This window comes from Oncorhynchus masou, chromosome 27, assembly GCF_036934945.1.
Source record: "Oncorhynchus masou masou isolate Uvic2021 chromosome 27, UVic_Omas_1.1, whole genome shotgun sequence".
NCBI lineage: Eukaryota > Metazoa > Chordata > Actinopteri > Salmoniformes > Salmonidae > Oncorhynchus > Oncorhynchus masou.
Window position 1 is genome coordinate 15223732 of NC_088238.1, and position 22491 is coordinate 15246222.

Here is a 22491-nt window from a genome sequence, read left to right on the forward strand (position 1 = left end):
CCTTCAAACTGCACGCAGAAACATAAAAACGGGATCCAACAAAACCCTGAAGTATCCCTTTCAAGAGATAAGTCATGACTGGTTGCAAGCATACAACCTCCTCCACATCACCATCTGATCATTGATCACTCCAGTGTTAATCTGCTCAATTGTAATGATTCGCCGACCTCCTCATGCCTTTTGCACACAATGTATATCGACTCTTTTTTTTCCTACTGTGTTATTGACTTGTTTATTGTTTATTCCATGTGTAACTCTGTGTTGTTGTCTGTTCACACTGCTATGCTTTATCTTGGCCAGGTCGCAGTTGTAAATGAGAACTTGTTCTCAACTAGCCTACCTGGTTAAATAAAGGTGTTCTCAACTAGCCTACCTGGTTAAATAAAGGTGTTCTCAACTAGCCTACCTGGTTAAATAAAGGTGTTCTCAACTAGCCTACCTGGTTAAATAAAGGTGTTCTCAACCCTACCTGGTTAAATAAAGGTGTTCTCAACTAGCCTACCTGGTTAAATAAAGGTGTTCTCAACTAGCCTACCTGGTTAAATAAAGGTGTTCTCAACTAGCCTACCTGGTTAAATAAAGGTGTTCTCAACTAGCCTACCTGGTTAAATAAAGGTGTTCTCAACTAGCCTACCTGGTTAAATAAAGGTGTTCTCAACTAGCCTACCTGGTTAAATAAAGGTGTTCTCAACTAGCCTACCTGGTTAAATAAAGGTGTTCTCAACTAGCCTACCTGGTTAAATAAAGGTGTTCTCAACTAGCCTACCTGGTTAAATAAAGGTGTTCTCAACTAGCCTACCTGGTTAAATAAAGGTGTTCTCAACTAGCCTACCTGGTTAAATAAAGGTGTTCTCAACTAGCCTACCTGGTTAAATAAAGGTGTTCTCAACTAGCCTACCTGGTTAAATAAAGGTGTTCTCAACTAGCCTACCTGGTTAAATAAAGGTGTTCTCAACTAGCCTACCTGGTTAAATAAAGGTGTTCTCACCTGGTTAAATAAAGGTGTTCTAGCCTACCTGGTTAAATAAAGGTGTTCTCAACTAGCCTACCTGGTTAAATAAAGGTGTTCTCAACTAGCCTACCTGGTTAAATAAAGGTGTTCTCAACTAGCCTACCTGGTTAAATAAAGGTGTTCTCAACTAGCCTACCTGGTTAAATAAAGGTGTTCTCAACTAGCCTACCTGGTTAAATAAAGGTGTTCTCAACTAGCCTACCTGGTTAAATAAAGGTGTTCTCAACTAGCCTACCTGGTTAAATAAAGGTGTTCTCAACTAGCCTACCTGGTTAAATAAAGGTGAAATAAAATAAAATAATGTGAAGGACATCCGTCTGACTCTGAAAGCATGAGGCAGCTATAAGTCAATGATACAAGCAGTGAGGTTACGCCCAGGGCATCCATCCATCACCGTGGAGACCAGTGAGGAGATCAGTAACAGTGACTGGGGAGAGGAGACTTCCTCCTCTGTGTCGTTGCTCAGAGAGATTTCCTACCATGAGAGTAATGTCATTGTGTGCCGAGTCATTTAATGTTCTCGGTCATTTGAATGCATAGCTTTTTTTAAATGTGTTTATTTATGGCAGTAGAAGGCAGGCCTCCAGACATCATAATTACATTCGGGAGCAAGATTATTCATGCTGAGACAAAATGAGGGTGTTAGCCATGTTAATGAAATGAATTCTTAATGCCAACATGTAGCGCCACGCGACAGTGTCGTCGAATGGAATCAAATCAGAGAAGAAACCAGAAGGACAGACAGTTTACACAGGCCTTCAAGTCCAATGATCTGGTAACAGTACAATTACACAGGAATAACATTTATTTTTAACATTGGACAGAGTCTGTTTGATTACATGTGAATGATAGTCTTTTTTCTACTATGTATTTCTACAGAGTCGTATTAGTTGACAGGGTAAAGTTAAGTTCAACTAGGCTCCTGTAGGCTAATTGCGATTGCAAAGTATCTTGGTCAGAATATTTTTTAGAGATGTTGCTATAGTAATTCAACCTTGTTTTTCCTCGTGCGCTATAATCTCTCATGGACAGAATACGTAACATAAATGGTATCTGACACAATTACGTTAAATTTTTGTTTTTGTTTTTGGAAATGAAGTGCACTATGACCTAAACAGTAGCTGGCCTTGTCAGGGAGCAATGTTTACATTGTTTACCATGGTGCTGCTATCACCTATTGGAATGCCAATAGGCTTTATGGCTGAGATATCTACACCAGCCTGGGCTGTGAAGTGAGACAGAGGCCGGATGTTGTCTTTCTCAAGGGGGGAGAATCTATACAGGTTGGGAACAGGGAGTCACACAACACCTTGGGGGTTGGTAGCTCAGGTGGCCTTGTTTTTACTCTCACTGTAGGAAATCTCTCTGAGCAACGACACAGCAACACACCACAACCAGTAAACCTGATCATGTGCAGTTTACTGAAACCAGAGTGGGACTAAAGCACAGCCAGCTCCACAGCATGTCAGCATCCCATCTTCACAGGTAAATAAAAAGGCCTACGTGGAAATGGATCAAGACACGCCACAGACATCCCAGAGCTGGGCCATGAGCTGCAGGCCTAGTTTGAGGGGCGAATGGAAACTATATTTGGCAGGCAAATGACCTGCAAGGCCCTGGAGGCCTGAGCCTGTGACTGAGGGTGTAGTCTACACCTCATCACTCAAATGACGAATGTTTCCTCTCTGGGTGAGATGATGATTACCCTGCATTGACATGCAAATCTGTCAAGAATGGAAAACATGGAAATATGTGGTCCCCAATTTAGGCTCGGCTACCAGTCCACTCAGCCTGAATCCTTAGAGAGTCCCAATGTAGGCTACCAGTCCACTCAGCCTGAATCCTTAGAGAGTCCCAATGTAGGCTACCAGTCCACTCAGCCTGAATCCTTAGAGAGTCCCAATGTAGGCTACCAGTCCACTCAGCCTGAATCCTTAGAGAGTCCCAATGTAGGCTACCAGTCCACTCAGCCTGAATCCTTAGAGAGTCCCAATGTAGGCTACCAGTCCACTCAGCCTGAATCCTTAGAGTGTCCCAATGTAGGCTACCATTCCACTCAGCCTGAATCCTTAGAGTCCCAATGTAGGCTACCAGTCCACTCAGCCTGAATCCTTAGAGAGTCCCAATGTAGGCTACCAGTCCACTCAGCCTGAATCCTTAGAGAGTCCCAATGTAGGCTACCAGTCCACTCAGCCTGAATCCTTAGAGAGTCCCAATGTAGGCTACCAGTCCACTCAGCCTGAATCCTTAGAGAGTCCCAATGTAGGCTACCAGTCCACTCAGCCTGAATCCTTAGGGAGTCCCAGTCTAGGCTAGGCTACCAGTCCACTCAGCCTGAATCCTTAGAGAGTCCCAATGTAGGCTCCCAGTCCAATCAGCCTGAATCCTTAGAGAGTCCCAATTTTGGCTACCAGTCCACTCAGCCTGAATCCTTAGGGAGTCCCAGTCTAGGCTAGGCTACCAGTCCATTCAGCCTGAATCCTTATGGAGGCCCGGTCTAGGCTAGGCTACCAGTCCATTCAGCCTGAATCCTTAGGGCGTCCCAGTCTAGGCTAGGCTACCAGTCCAATCAGCCTGAATCCTTAGGGAGTCCCAGTCTAGACTGGGCTACCAGTCCAATTGGCCTGAATCCTTAGGGAGACCCTGTCTAGACTAGGCTACCAGTCCAATCAGCCTGAATCCTTAGGGAGTCCCAGTCTAGACTAGGCTATCAGTCCAATCAGCCTGAATCCTTAGGGAGTCCCTGTCTAGACTAGGCTACCAGTCCACTCAGCCTGAATCCTTAGGGAGTCCCTGTCTAGACTAGGCTCCCAGTCCAATCAGCCTGAATCCTTAGGGAGTCCCTGTCTAGACTAGGCTCCCAGTCCAATCAGCCTGAATCCTTAGGGAGTCCCTGTCTAGACTAGGCTCCCAGTCCAATCAGCCTGAATCCTTAGGGAGTCCCTGTCTAGACTAGGCTACCAGTCCAATCAGCCTGAATCCTTAGGGAGTCCCTGTCTAGACTAGGCTACCAGTCCAATCAGCCTGAATCCTTAGGGAGTCCCTGTCTAGACTAGGCTACCAGTCCAATCAGCCTGAATCCTTAGGGAGTCCCTGTCTAGACTAGGCTACCAGTCCAATCAGCCTGAATCCTTAGGGAGTCCCTGTCTAGACTAGGCTACCAGTCCAATCAGCCTGAATCCTTAGGGAGTCCCTGTCTAGACTAGGCTACCAGTCCAATCAGCCTGAATCCTTAGGGAGTCCCTGTCTAGACTAGGCTACCAGTCCACTCAGCCTGAATCCTTAGGGAGTCCCTGTCTAGACTAGGCTACCAGTCCACTCAGCCTGAATCCTTAGGGAGTCCCTGTCTAGACTAGGCTACCAGTCCAATCAGCCTGAATCCTTAGGGAGTCCCTGTCTAGACTAGGCTACCAGTCCACTCAGCCTGAATCCTTAGGGAGTCCCTGTCTAGACTAGGCTACCAGTCCACTCAGCCTGAATCCTTAGGGAGTCCCTGTCTAGACTAGGCTACCAGTCCACTCAGCCTGAATCCTTAGGGAGTCCCTGTCTAGACTAGGCTACCAGTCCACTCAGCCTGAATCCTTAGGGAGTCCCTGTCTAGACTAGGCTACCAGTCCAATCAGCCTGAATCCTTAGGGAGTCCCTGTCTAGACTAGGCTACCAGTCCAATCAGCCTGAATCCTTAGGGAGTCCCTGTCTAGACTAGGCTACCAGTCCACTCAGCCTGAATCCTTAGGGAGTCCCTGTCTAGACTAGGCTACCAGTCCACTCAGCCTGAATCCTTAGGGAGTCCTGGCTTAGGGAGTCCCTGTCTAGGCTACCAGTCCAATCAGCCTGAATCCTTAGGGAGTCCCTGTCTAGACTAGGCTACCAGTCCAATCAGCCTGAATCCTTAGGGAGTCCCTGTCTAGACTAGGCTCCCAGTCCAATCAGCCTGAATCCTTAGGGAGTCCCTGTCTAGACTAGGCTCCCAGTCCAATCAGCCTGAATCCTTAGGGAGTCCCTGTCTAGACTAGGCTCCCAGTCCAATCAGCCTGAATCCTTAGGGAGTCCTAGGCTTGGCAACCAGTCCACTCAGCCTGAATCCTTAGGGAGTCCCTGTCTAGACTAGGCTACCAGTCCACTCAGCCTGAATCCTTAGGGAGTCCTAGGCTTGGCAACCAGTCCAATCAGCCTGAATCCTTAGGGAGTCCCAGTCTAGACTAGGCTACCAGTCCAATCAGCCTGAATCCTTAGGGAGTCCCTGTCTAGACTAGGCTACCAGTCCAATCAGCCTGAATCCTTAGGGAGTCCCTGTCTAGACTAGGCTCCCAGTCCAATCAGCCTGAATCCTTAGGGAGTCCCTGTCTAGACTAGGCTACCAGTCCACTCAGCCTGAATCCTTAGGGAGTCCCTGTCTAGACTAGGCTACCAGTCCACTCAGCCTGAATCCTTAGGGAGTCCCTGTCTAGACTAGGCTACCAGTCCACTCAGCCTGAATCCTTAGGGAGTCCCTGTCTAGACTAGGCTACCCAGTCCAATCAGCCTGAATCCTTAGGGAGTCCTTAGGCTCCCAGTCCAATCAGCCTGAATCCTTAGGGAGTCCCTGTCTAGACTAGGCTACCAGTCCAATCAGCCTGAATCCTTAGGGAGTCCCTGTCTAGACTAGGCTACCAGTCCAATCAGCCTGAATCCTTAGGGAGTCCCTGTCTAGACTAGGCTACCAGTCCAATCAGCCTGAATCCTTAGGGAGTCCCTGTCTAGACTAGGCTACCAGTCCACTCAGCCTGAATCCTTAGGGAGTCCCTGTCTAGACTAGGCTACCAGTCCACTCAGCCTGAATCCTTAGGGAGTCCCTGACTAGACTAGGCTACCAGTCCAATCCAATCAGCCTGAATCCTTAGGGAGTCCCTGTCTAGACTAGGCTCCCAGTCCAATCAGCCTGAATCCTTAGGGAGTCCCTGTCTAGACTAGGCTCCCAGTCCAATCAGCCTGAATCCTTAGGGAGTCCCTGTCTAGACTAGGCTCCCAGTCCAATCAGCCTGAATCCTTAGGGAGTCCCAATGTAGGCTCCCAGTCCACTCAGCCTGAATCCTTAGGGAGTCCCTGTCTAGACTAGGCTACCAGTCCAATCAGCCTGAATCCTTAGGGAGTCCCTGTCTAGACTAGGCTCCCAGTCCAATCAGCCTGAATCCTTAGGGAGTCCCTGTCTAGACTAGGCTCCCAGTCCAATCAGCCTGAATCATTTGGAGTCATCTCGTATTTGCCTCATATTTTTAGGAGGTGATAGTACTTTGATAGAGTGGTTTATAATAGTACAGTTGAACCTCAATATATCCTCAATACAAAGGTATATATCTAATTGGTTGATTTTCAAGGAAGGACTAGATCATCTTTGACAACTAGACTAATGGGAAACCATTTCAACTGCTTTTCTGAACCAGTGCTAGACTTGGACCAGAGCACAGACACCTCAATTTGTCTACTGCTGGAGTTCCTGTTCCTCTTTTAGAATATTCACTCAAAAGTATCACCTAAATATAAACAGTATCGGCAAACAAAATAAATACGGGCACCTATTTCAGTCCAAGTCAACCACTGAGTATAACCCTGGTTTTAGTCGGCTAACTATACTGTAGCTTCAATTGCCTACACAATTTGTCTGGTGATGTATGCCTTCAGTGTCCCGTTATGAAAAGAGAGTGCAGAGCATGTTATTGTAGAGCTGTGTCTCATGGTGGGGTGTCATGTTACTGAGCTCTTCATATCAAGTGAGAGTTGTAACCTAATATCTGATCGGGCCTGGGCCTGCTGACATAACCCGACCGCAGGATCTCAGTGTAAGGTGAAGTCAGCTCAGGGTTGATGTTTTGGACAGCTTTCACAGCACAACGTTGGCTAACAAACAAGAACCAAGCCCTGTGACTTGTATTTCAATATCTGAACATGTTTTAACTGAAGATGCAAAAAATAATTGCAGACATATTGTAAAATGTTTCCGTGTTTGTTTCCCATTCAGGGTGAACATTTGCATCTAAATGGAGATGCATTCAGTTGCACAACTGACTAGGTACCCCCCTCCCCCCCTTTCCTTTAATGGAGAGCAATTCTATAATTTCCCTCCCAATGCTTCAGTCACTGAATTCAAAAGATAACATCAAAATATTTTACTTTTTTTTGGACAAATTTAAGAGAATCAACTTATATTTTACTGTTATATTTTAGCCTGACAATTCATCACAGTCGCAACGTAGGCCTTCTTGTCACACAACTAGGCGATATCTACTGTAGTAATGCTGATCACGCACGTCTGCATTCTGATTGCTCTGTCATCTAGCTAATACAAATGTATGCTGCCTTGACATAGCCACCGAGCCTGCGATTGAAATACTCGGAGATCATCATCGATTCCGTTGCCATTTACATGTAACGTTATCAGATGAAAAACAAGCGAGCTGGTTGAATCCTGTTCATTGCCCTATCATCTATTACATAACCCCCACCAGGCTAGCTAAATAATGAAGTCAGTTAGCATTCTAGCTAGCTGGCCAGGATAATTTCTAGTCAGTAACATTGACGTTGATAAGCATACAGTTAACAACTCCATAGCCAACACTAATGTCAACAACTATATATAACTTGCTAACTAACTATCTGGCTGGTGTGGGTTAGCACCCAAGCAGAACAGAGCGGAACCATTCAATTTTGTCGCATTCAGAAGTGTCACCCTCCGATCCGTTTCTCTTTTCACACTCGCATAATTAACAGAAAGGTAACGTTAGCTCTCCGGTCCTTACCTTGTTTGGTTCAAATGGCTTATCTGCTACCATCCACTGTTAGTTTGACTGTTGCAACTTCCTTATGATGTAATGTTTTTTTTCGTTCGCTAGCTAAGAAGAACTGCAGAAATAGCTAACGTTAGCTTACACACTCCATCATTTCACACTCGATAAGGAGTCAGGACAGCTGCCTGCTATCACAGGTTTGCAACATATACATATGGTTTTCTAGAAATGACTTAATGAGTTGATGGAACGGATCAGTTTCTAAAACTGATTTTTTTTACATGTATTTTAGAGTCTATATAAAAGCTCTGAAATCCTGTTCGTAGCCTTCCTTCTTGTGAGTGCGAATGTTGAATCAGTGATTAACTGAGACGCCTGTAATCCGGTGATTATCGTTCGACTACTTTTGCTTGATGCTCGGCAGTCTACACAACTAGTAATGTCATGTTTTAAAGTATAGATAAATTGTCCATTAACAAATAACGAATATGTTGTGGGCCACATATACTTGTAGAAATAAGACAGCTACATTTAAAGCGTATATGTTGCTGTGTCTATGAAGCCGTAGAATAATGTATTTGTGTAACCACTAAATATGACATTGGTTGAGTCCGACATCTAGTGGCAGAAAGATGTAGCACTAGCCTGGGTACCAGGCTCTTTAATTTACGTTCCACTCCTTGCCACCAAATTCGATAACCTTCACCGCAATCATCCAATCACAATGTTAATGCAAACTAGACTGATGGGAAAACGTTCAAATTTAATTCATACATTTGAATGGAAACATTCTAACATTGGGCATTCTGACGTAATACATTTAATTGTAAACATAAACATTGGGCAGTCTGACGTAATACATTTAATTGTAAACATAAACATTGGGCATTCTGACGTAATACATTTAATTCTTAACATAAACATTGAGCATTCTGACGTAATACATTTAATTCTTAACATAAACATTGGGCATTCTGACGTAATACACTTAATTCTAAACATAAACATTGGGCATTCTGACGTAATACACGTAATTGTAATCATAAACATTGGGCAGTCTGACGTAATACATTTAATTGTAAACATAAACATTGGGCATTCTGACGTAATACATTTAATTGTAAACATAAACATTGGGCGCGGGAAGAACCATCAGCCAACGTGATCACGTCATACCAGAGAAGCTCTCGCCTTTCAAACTTGCTACTTCGAGGACACGCATTGGGCTATAGGGTACTGTCTCAAGAGCTGTAAGAGGAATACAGTAGGATTGGAGAGAGAGAGAGGCCAATGGAGATGTCAGCCGAGATGCATGAATTACACCAGAAAGGAACATTGAAGACAGAGACGTGTAAATTAGAAGTTCATTCATAGGCTGGGCAGCCTGGGCTATTAATCCAACATTCTAATGCTAGCCTATATGCATTACCTCGATGAACCTGTACCCCCGCACATTGACTCGGTACGATACTCCCGTATATAGCCTCGTTATTGTTATGTTATTTTGTGTTCATTTTTGATGTGATTTAAAAAACAACTTTATTTAGTAAATATTTTCTGAACTCTATTTCTTGAACGGCATTGTTGGTTAAGGCCATGTAAGTAAGCATTTCAGGGTAAGGTCTACGACACCTGTTGTATTCGGCGCATTTGACAAATAACATTTGATTTGATTTGATACTAAGCCTACAACAGTGAATTAAGTCGACCAGCACCTGTGCTGTGCAAGCAAGAGACAAAAAATATATTTTGTCTGACGCATGTTTTGTGCCAACGAATTGAAGTTGAACATCGCCACATACAACAATTTAATTAAATGTGCAATAAAAAAAAGTAGAATGCCTAGGCCTGTTTAATGAAACCCTGGCTGTTGACGTAGATCCCCATTCCCCACTGAGGTCATTTTGGGGAAATGGCACTTTCACATCAATAAACACATATCAAGCGCAAGTGCGCCAACAGCTCACATCAGCAGAATGGGGGGCCTATTCTTTACGAGGGACGTCGAACGTGAATCGCTAAAATAATGATTATCGTCACCTTTCCTCAATTTAAATATTAGACTTATGGGGACACCAAAACATTTGGCAGCCAAGCACGAGTGATCATTGTAGCTTTTTATCGTCTAAACATGTTGGAGGAATATCTTCAAGCCTAGAATAAAAACCCCAAGGCTTCCGTCAGACTCAACCGAATGAAAAACATAAAGAATTACAGGGGGCAGTTTAGAAAAAGTCCTCTGTAATAAGGCACATGCTTGGATAATAATTATAGAACCAACGTCTCTAGTAATACTATAGCTGTCTCTCCTTGTCAATTTAAATACACGATTTTAACATTATGCAATAATGCAGCCTAGGCCTACTTTCTGATGGATTACAGCCAACATGTGAAGGTGAGCATATGTTTTGAATACGTTTTTAGGAAAGGAGAAATGTGATTTGTGTCTTGAGGTGCGCTGGTGGCTTTGATTGATAGGTCATTTTAGTGTGCGAGAGATCAGAGATATATTACTAATTCTCTCTACGCCCATTTAGAAAGTAGTAGCCGGTCTGGACTCCATCTCTCAATAAGAGAGGAGGGACAAATAATGCAACTGAAATTAGCATAACAAATGTAACATGTATTAGGTCATGATGGTCAGCATATGTGCGAGGAATGACGACAGGTGCCCATTTTGCGCTTCATTCCTCTAATTAATAGGATGCAACTGAAGCAAACCCAGCTCAATTGAATCTTGTAGGCTAATATTTTCCGTATCATTATTTCTCTCTCATTACAGAGTCCGCTTCGCCACTTTGAACAACATGACATTGCATTGACACTGCCTTCTCACAAGGGAATTACCGCAGCAGGTGGTAACGGTCTTGTTGTTGTTATTCTTAAAATTCGAATTCGATATTTCTCCAAATTTGCTCACACCCATGTTCCATATTGTTGTCATGGCTGTTGTTTCCAACTATCAATCAACAACTAACTGCGCCGTAAATCCGGCTGCATATTGAACGTTGAGATTGCCGAAAGACCAGTCAAACAGTGGCATGGAGTGGAATAGCTCGACTGGTATCAGGCTAATGTTGCACGGTCCCTTCGAAAAATACAAATATTTCATATATTGCACCACTGAGGTATATATTGCACAGAAACTTTATGGAAGCAAACACACCATTGCATAGATTTACGTAGGGTTAATTTTGGTAGGGATTTTTTTTGTTTACATTTTGGAAGTAGCCAAACTAACTAACGGTTATACAGTACATTAACTGTTTTTCCAAACCTATTTTAAAATATGTATAGCCAAAACAGTATTAGTCATGATGTTAATACTACTCAAGATTACTGTAAAATACATAAATATTTATTTAGTAAATAGGAACGTTAAAAAAAATGTGCCGCAATTTCTCGTGCAGATCATACAACTGCAACAAGGTGGGAAATATTAGCGTTCAAGGTCGTACATGCACGCACATATCTGAATCATAACGTTGTTTCGTGTCAGGCATAGAGTGTTATAATAACAGTAGGCTATGACAATTACACCTCAAATGGATTTACATGTGGGTACCGACCTCCTTTCATGACTTAACCTAAAGGTATTGATATGCATGACCCGATACAGAATTATACCAAAACGATGATGTGACACAATGACGTAATGCAACATCAATGTACCCCCAGAAAATCGCAGGACGGTTTGTGAGCCTCGAGCATCGCTTTGACCGAACGTCCCATCCTCCTGTTTGTTTCTACAGAGCGTTGTGTCCCATAATGCTTGGCGAGATTGACCACCAAGATGGCTGACGTTATGGATGAATATGAGAAAGAAGCTGGCTGTGTTCCTATTCTCCATCCAGAGGTAAGCTGCTTGGCCCTGCATCTTTGCACGGGGTTATAACGAGGGTGGATCTTGTACATGTCGGAATCTACTAAACCGTATAAATTCACCGTGTTTTGGGAGAACCACGATGCCCCCCTCATCGGGAGGGCAGCTACCACCAAATACATGTCAGGTTTTCCCCTGCTGCGTAATAGCATGTTAGCTAGCCAGCTAATTTTGCTGAAGGTGTTTCTGAAACTAGTAAATCAGACGACATTCTTGGGTTGTTTATTGTGCCCAACAGATACGCTACCTTGAAAATAACACAATTACCGAACACGAGATCGTAGGTAGTTATGCCGAACTGGTTTATTGTCGTCAGAAAAGCAGGGCTTTGCTGCAGCCCGAATAATGACTTGTGCTGAAATGTCATGTTGCTTGGTCGGTGATGGCAACGTTAGCATGCAACCAGAGATGGGCGCGGGCCTAGCAGTGTAGTTAGCAAGGCTCGCCATGTCAGTGACAGTATTTGTCAAGCAACGTCAATTGCATTAAACTTCTCTGTCCTTGGCCAACATTCAGCCTATTTACATTTAGCCATATAAACGTATTAATAGTTTAGTTGCTAGCTAGGTTAGCAAGTTAGGGCTAACAAAATAGCTAGCTAAAGATTGTTCTTGCTAGTAGCTAGTCAGCCCTAGAGCTAGATATGTTTAGCCCATAGCACAGAAATAAACACTTGAATGTGGTAAATGTGATACAATAATTACATTCATGTTGTAGCTTTATTACAAATACATTCAGATCTGACAATAATATTTGGGCCTTATCTGTGTGCAGATCGGCATGGGGCCGAAATACATTCATTGTGACTGCAGAGAATAGTACAGCGAGCTAGCATCTAACGTTACTATTTATTTGAGTGCTGGCCGTTGGATTACCGCTGGGCTAATTTATACAGCACCCACGACTTATTCACAGAACTTAGTAAGAGTTGAGCATGTCATATTTGGCATTTTAGTTTATATAGCCTATTAAATGTGGTATGGCAAATTGCCTTTTGGCTCAGTCTTCAAAATTAGCTGCCTTATTTATTTGTTGTCGAAATGCATTTTACTGTTTGGAGTGAAAGGATACCAACAACATGGAATACAAAATTGAACTTGTTTCAGGCCACTGCCACTTGATTAACAAACATTAGATGTGTTTTTTAAGAATGGGCCAGTACAGAGGACCTGTCACTAAATTATTAATGGTTTACTAACTCACTGGTGTTGGCCAACCTGTTACGCCACATGGTGTAGGAAGCTTATTTCCCCCTCTTGTCTTGGTGCAAAAAGTACTAAGTTTTCAGTCTGGGGCTGGCAGCAAGCCACAGAAACAGCCATTTATTTGAAAAAGCCCATATTTGAAAGACAACCAATGGGCATTAAATAGTGCCATCTTGCCTTTTTGTAAATCATTTGGCAAACCCACACACTTAAAACACACTGACTGAAAATTCTCTTTTAAAGAAAATACAATTTTCCTGGTATTAGACTCACACCAAGTTGCTGCCAATCAGTGTTACTTTTGCCAGATGCGTCTCTTTTTCTTACTCTTGTGCTTAATGAGTTTTTGATATGTCAAGCCTCATTCCTCTCCATTTATTGGTTATGCAGGCTCTTTTGACATGATGTCACAATTACTGATTTCTATACGTAGTGTGACACTGCATAGCTTATATTTAGCCTGTGGTCAGGCATGGGGCAGTTGGGCCTGAGGGGAGAAGGAGGGTAACCTGAAAACAATGTCTCCTTGCACTAAAATCCCATCAGACACTCAACCGACGGCCAACTCTGCTGCGGAATTAAACAACAGCATGTCAGTTACGAGAGGGTGAAATATGAAACTATAAAGCACGTTTAACCTGCAGAGGGTTGGGTGTTGCTGTAGTGATAGACGACCCAAACACAGGGTTATGTAGTGTTCTGCTCATTGGCTATTATCTATGTGATTTATAGTATGTAGCCTAATAATACATATTAATATATTCCTTTTAGTAGACACTTTTTCTTTTATCCCAGCGGGAATCAAACCCCCTGATCCTTGGTGTTGCAAGTGACATGCTCTACCAACTGAGCCCCAAAGGACTTGTGATCTTTCTTAGGCTTCATGGGACTCGTACTGCTCTTCTATGTGGACTAATTACGTTATTTCAGTAAGACTGCAGCTCGGCTCGTCACAAATCCAAGCTATTTGTTGAAGATGGACAGCCCCATGTTGATATCTTGACTTCATGATGGCGGTGGGACATTGACTGCTTGCAAAACTGCCATATGTCCCATGTTCCCTTGGTACAAATCTCTTGCATGACTCGTCTATCTATCGCTGCAGTATTCCACTCTTGCTCATGTGGGATTGGAATGAACAGTGTTAGGCCTATGGCAGGCTGTCTGTGACAGAGCCTGCTCCAGAGCCCTCAGGCCTTAACTGTCTCTTGTCAAAGTAGAGGAAGCATTACGCCTCTGACAGCGTCATTGCCTTTTGTCACACCAGAAATACATTTATTTCCAATGGAATTCTGCATTTGTCTTGCGTTGCAGAGGCAGTAGTAGTGCGTTCTGTGTGGTGCGTACACTGGATTTCTCCAAACTGTATGTGTAGACGGCTTGACAGAAATGGTTGCAGAAGGTGAATGTTGAACTTCTGTTGCAGACATATCCAGATGATGCAGTGTACCATAAATACACAGCCACCTGCACTCACGTTGGTTAATCCCTGGATAGAGGTTACCGTACACTTTCTCGGATTGTGAAGAATAGTGTTGGGCTATGCCTGTTGCCTCAACCTTGTTGCTGCTGTTAATAACCTCCTATGGCTGCGGTCCCTGTACAGGGATCAAAATCAGCGGAAATTCCAGAGCGCCAACTAATAGTACTCGATACAACTCAAACCTTCATTAAAACACACATGCAGGGTACTCAATTAAAGATACACTCGTTGTGAATCTAGCCAACATGTCAGATTTTTAAAATGCTTTTCGGCGAAAGCATGAGAAGCTATTATCTGATAGCATGCAACCCCCCGAAATACACGAAGGGGACGTAAACAAAATAATTAGCGTAGCCTGTGCTACACAAAACGCAGAAATAAAATATAAAACATTCATTACATTTGACGAGCGTCTTTGTTGGCACTCCTATATGTCCCATAAACGTCACAATTGGGTCTTTTTTTTTCAATTAAATTGGTCCATCTATACCCAAAATGTCCATTTATGAACACCGTCAGATCCAGGAAAAAAACTCTGTTTCAAAACGCAACGTAATTTTTTTAAATAAAAAAAGTTGCCTATAAACTTTGACAAAACACTTCAAACTACTTTTGTAATCCAACTTTAGGTATTAGTAAACGTTAATAAACGATCAAATTGATCACGGGGCGATCTGTATTCAATAGCAGCAAGTCTTGAAATCATCGTCCATATTCTCCCTTTCATAACTTCCTCCGGTATACTCGACGACAGGAAGTGCCTATCTCTCATTTGACCAAGGATTAACTTCAACACAATTCCCAACACTGGCGACATCGTGCGGAAGCTGTAGGAACTGTAAACCGGACGCTATCTATTTTCCCTTGCCATAGACAATAGAGACTGGCGGATTGATTTTTTTGTGTGTTTTTTGTGAACAGTTTTCCTTGGGATTTTGCCTCCTACACACGTTCTGTTATAGTCACAGACATGATTTAACCAGTTTTATAAACTTCAGTGTTTTCTATCTACACATACTAATCATATGCATATACTATATTCCTGGCATGATTAGCAGGACGTTGAAATTTTGCGCGATTTTTAACAAAAAGCTGCGACAATTCGCAGCCTCCTTAACATTAGAGAGCCTTCAGGCTTAGTGCCCTGGTCTGAATTCCAGAAGGTTGACAAAATGCTTTTTCAGATTCCTCCAAAGCTTAGCTGTCATGTGGCTTTTGAGTCACAGAGCTTTGTGAAAAAGCCATCTCCACTAATGCAGCATAGCCTAGGCCTAAATGTTTTGCATCTCTGATTTAGGCTGTACATTTATGGCCTGTCTCCCTGATTTGTTTTATTTGAGTGAGAAGCCTTTACTGTTCTCTGGTTGATCTCTAAAAGAGAGACGTGTGAAATTCAAGTGCCACATGACACCACCACCATCCACCTGCTCAGTTTTGTGGTGAACATCTGGTGTACTTTAGGGAGTCCCAGAGATATGCACATCAATAAGCTACCCTTGGATACAACCACTTGATATGTGAGTTCACTTATTCTCTCTGTCTAGGCCTGTGTTTTCCCCTCTGAATCTCATTAAACATGTCTTCTCATGAATTTCAGCCTCTTTTGCAATCTTTCCTATTGTTGATTTTGTTTGTCTGACTGTCAGCCACAGATATAGGGTGCGTCCCAAATGGCTCCCTATTCCCTACTTTGGACCAGAGCCATACGGGCCCAGGTCAAAGGTAGTGCACTAGGCTATATAGGGAGCATTTTGGGATGCAGCCTAACTCCTAGGCTCCTGACCCAGTTTAAAAATGCAAATCATTGTTTTTGAATAGAACAACTACAGAATCTTGCTCCATTGCTGGATTCATAACGTCAATGGAGGCAATAGACAGCACAGATAATGTAGAAAACGGAGTCTGTTTCTCTTTGCTGTCCTTTATAGTTGCTTCTTAAACATAGAAGTTCTCCAGTCCAGGTAGCATCCTCTTTCACTCAGCCATTGTCCTCCCATTAAATGAAACTGTGTGACTATTGAAGTAGTAATACAAAATAAATGGCCTTCATTTCAGATTGTTTAGATTGGGACCGTCCACTGTGGTTGGTGAAGCCTTATCCTCTCTGTGCTTTCGGACCTCACCTGGTGGCAACCCCTAGCTACTGAAAGGATGTAGCAGCAGCTTCAATAGATTATGAGCGGGTCAGGTGTACTCTACGATGGGCAAGGAAACATGTCCTCTGCCCTGAACAAGCTTCTGTCAATGGGTCAGGTGCAACAAATGGCAGGATGTATTTCAAGTGTTGGTGATGAAGTCTGGATCCAGAGATTGTATTTACAAACTACAGGCTACAGATGATGGCAAATACCCTAGTTGACTAAATGATTTGAGATAACTTGTAAAGATAGGAATACAGGCACATCGTCACAGACCTATACTCTGAATGAAACTTATGTCATTTTGTTTTTGTTTTTTTGCTAGCCTAAAATCTGACACTAAACTGAAGAGGAGCACATTAACTCATGGGGATACTGCAGCTAATACAATGCCACGCGATTCCATAATCTACATTTAGGGTAGTTTTTTTTTTAGCTTATTTTTAGATCTGAGCGCATGACACCGTCCCCTGGGATGAGCCTGCCATATGTCCTTATTGACTGAGAACCTCCTTGATCACTGCTTCTTCAAACAGACAAGATTCAAATGGTGAGTCAACTGGTTTAGAGGTCGACCGAGTATGATTTTTCAATGCCGATACCCATTATTGGAGGACCAAAAAAGCCGATACCGATTAATCGGACGATTTGAAAATAAAAATATATATATTAAATGTATTTGTAATAATGACAATTACAACAATACTGAATGAACACTTTTTAACTTAATATAATACAATTTATTTTTCCTTTATTTAACTAGGCAAGTCAGTTAAGAACAAATTCTAATTTTCAATGACGGCCTAGGAACAGTGGGTTAACTGCCTGTTCAGGGGCAGAACGACAGATTTGTACCTTGTCAGCTCGGGGTTTTGAACTTGCAACCTTCCGGTTACTCGTCCAACGCTCTAACCACTAGGCTACCCTGCCACCCCGTGGTGAATACACCCCTGGCATGCTGACTGTCCACCTTGTGTTTCTCTCACTGCCATGTAAGGAGAGCTGGTTCAGCACTTCACACTACACCAGTGTAACTCCAGTGACATGCTGCAGGACTGATTGAGCATGGGTGGCTTCAGGCACCCTTAGTGCCTCTCACCACTCACTCCTGGTGATCTTTGAGGGCCTTTGTCAAGCCCCCTTGTCCCTTAGCTAACACCCATGGCTGGAGGCTGACATGATCATATCATTGGCTACTGGCCTAAAATAGCCCAAAAAGTTTTGCTCTGTCTTTAGGGGTTTGTTGTATTGCCAAACCATCCTCCACTTTGTCAGATAATGTAGTTGCTGCTAGATTGGAGAGACAGGCCGTTATGGCCTCACGATCAAAATAACATCTCTGTTCCAGGAAGAAGTTGCTTGGACCTGTTTCTCAGCATTTTTTCAAATCATCAGATCATGTTACTTACCGCTGTCAACAACATAACAGTGCATGAAACTGCCCCAATCCGTACCTTGCCGAAAGCAAATTGGTGGTTAAAAGAATGCCTCTCCTGAGTGGGATTCTGGCATACTCACCAGAATTCCACTCTTTGTGGCTGTAGCTATTCTGATGAAGACTTACTATAAGCTAGTGTTTCCCATACCTAGCTCTGTTCACCCTCAGGCCAGCGTTTGGCTTCCATTGTTTTCAATTGACAAGTTTGATACCTTATGGTCATGTGTAGCTCCCTTGGTAGAGTGTGGCTCTTGCAACGCCAGGGTCGTGCGTCCGATACTCACTGGGGCCACCCATAAGAAAATGAAGGCTATGCACGCACTACTAACGCACTAGTCGCTTTGATCAGATAACAGTAATAAGATGCCATTTATGTCAGAGGTAGGGTTGCACAATTTGGGGAATATTCAGAGGTGGAAACTTTCCGTGGGAATTAACAGGAATATATGAGAGTTAAAGGAAATTAATGCAAATTAATATTAGTACCATTTTAAATGTTTTTTTGTATTGAATATACACTGAGTCAAAAAAATAAAAGGAACACTTAAACAACATAATGTAACTCCAAGTCAATCACACTTCTGTGAAATCAAACTGTCCACTTAGGAAGCAACACTGATTGACAATACATTTCACATGCTGTTGTGCAAATGGAATAGACAGCAGGTGGAAATTATAGGCATTTAGCAAGACACCCCCAATAAAGGAGTGGTTCTGCAGGTGGTGACAACAGACCACTTCTCAGTTCCTATGCTTCCTGGCTGATGTTTTGGTCACTTTTGAATGCTGGCGGTGCTTTCACTCTAGTGGTAGCATGAGACGGAGTCTACAACCCACACAAGTGTCTCAGGTAGTGCAGCTCATCCAGGATGGCACATCAATGCGAGCTGTGGCAAGAAGGTTTGCTGTGTCTGTCAGCGTAGTGTCCAGAGCATGGAGGCGCTACCAGGAGACAGGCCAGTACATCAAGAGATGTGGAGGAGGCCGTAGGAGGGCAACAACCCAGCAGCAGGACCGCTACCTCCGCCTTTGTGCAAGGAGGAGCAGGAGGAGCACTGCTAGAGCCGCCTGCAAAATGACCTCCAGCAGGCCACAAATGTGCATGTGTCTGCTCAAACGGTCAGAAACAGACTCCACGAGGGTGGTATGAGGGCCCGACGTCCACAGGTGCTTACAGCCCAACACCGTGCAGGACGTTTGACATTTGCCAGAGAACACCAAGATTGGCAAATTCGCCACTGGCGCCCTGTGCTCTTCACAGGTGAAAGCAGGTTCACACTGAGTACATGTGACAGACGTGATATAGTCTGGAGACGCCGTGGAGAACGTTCTGCTGTCTGCAACATTCTCCAGCATGACCGGTTTGGCGGTGGGTCAGTCTTGGTGTGGGGTGGCATTTCTTTGGGGGGCCGCACAGCCCTCCATGTGCTCGCCAGAGGTAGCCTGACTGCCATCAGGTACCGAGATGAGATCCTCAGACCCCTTGTGAGACCATATGCTGGTGCGGTTGGCCCTGGGTTCCTCCTAATGCAAGACAATGCTAGACCTCATGTGGCTGGAGTGTGTCAGCAGTTCCTGCAAGAGGAAGGCATTGATGCTATGGACTGACCTGAATCCAATTGAGCACATCTGGGACATCATGCCGCTCCATCCACCAACGCCACGTTGCACCACAGAATGTCCAGGAGTTGGCGGAGACCTGAATCCTCCAATTCAGAGCACATCTGGGACATCATGTCTTGGATCAGCCTCCATCCACCAACGCCACGTTGCACCACAGACTGTCCAGGAGTTGGCGGATGCTTTAGTCCAGGTCTGGGAGGAGATCCCTCAGGAGACCATCCCCCACCTCATCAGGAGCATGCCCAGGCGTTGTAGGGAGGTCATACAGGCACGTGGAGGCCACACACACTACTGAGCCTCATTTTGACTTGTTTCAAGGACATTACATCAAAGTTGGATCAGCCTGTAGTGTGGTTTTCCACTTTAATTTTGAGTGTGACTCCAAATCCAGACCTCCATGATCTCTGCACCAGACAGGATGCTCTTACCAGCATACTTGGGGTCTAACATGTACACTGCGGCGGGTATGGGCTTCAGGCAGAAGTCTAAATGCTTTTTGATGTATTTCAGAACTGCAGTTTCCTCTGTTTGGAGCAACAGTGACATGGTCAGGGCAGTATAGATTTCTTATCTTACATCTGCAAGCAGAGTCTGAACATCAGAAAGCAGAGTCTGAACATCAGACTGGATGGCATTGTCTTTCAAGAGTTTCAAGCTGCGTACCACTCTCTCCCAAAATACATCATCCAGGAGGATCCTCTTGATGGGGTTGTCCATGTCAGCAGACTGTGATATGGCCATTTCTTGGAGACACTCCTTCCCCGCCAGGAGACTGTCAAACATGATGACAACACCACCCCAACGGGTGTTACTGGGCAGCTTCAATGTGGTGCTCTTATTCTTCTCACTTTGCTTGGTGAGGTAGATTACTGCTGATGACTCTTCACATACCTAACTGTTTACTTGGCTCTCTTGTAGAGTGGATCCATTGTTTTCAGTGCCATGATGTCCTCGAGGAGCAGCTTCAATGCATGAGCAGCACAGTCAATGGGTGTAGGACTCCTCCACTTTAGACCAAGCAGCCTTCATGTTCGCAGCATTGTCTGTCACCAGAGCCAAATACCTTATGTGGTCCAAGGTCATTGACTGCCTTCAGCTCATCTGCAGTGTAGAGACCAGTGTGTCTGTTGTCCCTTGTGTCTGTGCTCTTGTAGAATACTGGTTTGAGGGGTAGTTAATTATTCCTTTCCCACGAACATTCAACCACCCATCAGAGATGATTGCAATACAGTCTGCTTTCTCTATGATTTGCTAGACCTTCACTTGAACTGAGGAGGGACTTCTGCTTTTTTGCAGTCTTCACATATGATTTGGCACAGTATTTGCAGATGTACACCATTTGTTCTTCTACATTAGCTGCAGTGAAATGTCTTGTGGCATTTCCCTGAAAAGATTAGAAAAAAACGTGTTTAAAAAAAAATACAATTCCATGTGCAGATTAATAGTTAAGTAGTTAGATTAAACAACTCCTTTGTAAGATAAATGTTTTAAAATGAAACATGTATGAAACAGGTGAATTAACACTCCTCAGTTAGCAGCCTCAAGCAAGCTAAAACCCACCTGTTAGCAAAAACTAACTAGCAGAAATTGTTAACAAGTTATTTTTGAAATTGAAATTATTGAAACACACTTTGCTGTAGGCTACTATTTACTAGTTAACAAAAAATGATGTATGTCATATAAAATATATTCACCCCACCCAGTATTGTAATCAAAACTTACCAGAAAGCATGTAGTCCTTGGCTCAGACAGTGTAGTAGTGTCGGCTCAATAGCATCTTATTAGTGTGCAAGATCTTGAGATTCAGCTGCACATGTGATGGAAGGGTGCACTGCACATGTGATGGAAGGGTGCACTGCACATGTGATGGAAGGGTGCACTGCACATGTGATGGAAGGGTGCACTGCACATGTGATGGAAGGGTGCACATGTGATGGAAGGGTGCACATGTGATGGAAGGGTGCACTGCACATGTGATGGAAGGGTGCACTGCACATGTGATGGAAGGGTGCACTGCACATGTGATGGAAGGGTGCACTGCACATGTGATGGAAGGGTGCACTGCACATGTGATGGAAGGGTGCACTGCACATGTGATGGAAGGGTGCACTGCACATGTGATGGAAGGGTGCACTGCACATGTGATGGAAGGGTGCACTGCATGCAGAGGGTTGCAATTATATTGAATTGGGGATAGTTCAACCAAAATATGCCACAAGACCTAGAATTGCCTTATGTGTATCCCACTGTTATAAGCTAACTTTTTTTGATGCATTGAAGCAAAATTCCCCAAATTTCAGGGCTTAAATTCCCATGGAAAATGAAGGTTTCTGTCCTTTTGCAACCCAAGTCAGAGGGCATGTATGTGATTTGAGGGCCTTTTGAAAGACTGCCAGAGGGTAGTCTTTCATCTGCCTGGCATGGCTCTTCCCCCTCTCCTCCCTTCGCCTTTCATCCCTCTCCATCCTCCAGTCAGCTCTAGCTCCTCTCCAACCTCCAGTCAGCGATAGCTCCTCTCCAACCTCCAGTCAGCGATAGCTCCTCTCTGGACAAGTGAGCCTTGGACAAGTGAGCCTTGGACAAGTGAGCCTTGGACAAGTGAGCCTTGGACAAGTGAGCCTTGGACAAGTGAGCCTTGGACAAGTGAGCCTTGGAAAATCCATAGTGGCCAATAAGGCAGGAGCCCATATCCTGAGTTTGTAGTGTGGGGCAGCTTGATGTACAAGCACACCCCCTGGACAGGACGCTAGTCTGTCACAGGGCCTTTCATTGGAAAATAGACTATATATAGGCCTGTTATGGTTGTTTTACAGTCAGTACTGTACACGTGAACCAAGTTTCATGCTGTTATGAAAACCCTAACTGCATTCTCCTGGACCAATAGTGTTGTTCAGTAAAGGTTATAGAGACTGAGTGAGAACTGTGATGTGATGTGTATTTACCAG

At 43.9% G+C, this 22491-nt stretch overlaps 2 protein-coding genes across 3 annotated transcripts in view; one reads left to right on the forward strand and one right to left on the reverse strand.

Annotated features, from left to right (window-relative positions):
- LOC135516593 (putative uncharacterized protein DDB_G0271982) overlaps positions 1–8139 on the reverse strand; it is a 115374-nt gene extending 107235 nt beyond the window's left edge. The window contains exon 1 of the mRNA XM_064940939.1: positions 7789–8139. The gene's annotated coding sequence lies outside the window, so the exon portion shown is untranslated. The remainder of the gene's footprint in view (positions 1–7788) is intronic.
- Positions 8140–9148: 1009 nt separating this feature from the next.
- The window catches only part of zdhhc17 (zinc finger DHHC-type palmitoyltransferase 17), a 53319-nt gene continuing 39976 nt past the window's right edge, over positions 9149–22491 (forward strand). Inside the window, exons 1-2 of one of the 2 annotated variants that reach the window (XM_064939332.1) lie at positions 9149–9238; positions 11529–11632. In XM_064939332.1, coding sequence (XP_064795404.1) covers positions 11570–11632 — 63 coding nt within the window. In that variant the 5' untranslated portion in view covers positions 9149–9238; positions 11529–11569. Of the gene's footprint in view, positions 9239–11526; positions 11633–22491 lie in introns of those variants that run through there. The other variant, XM_064939334.1, reaches the window with a different exon arrangement.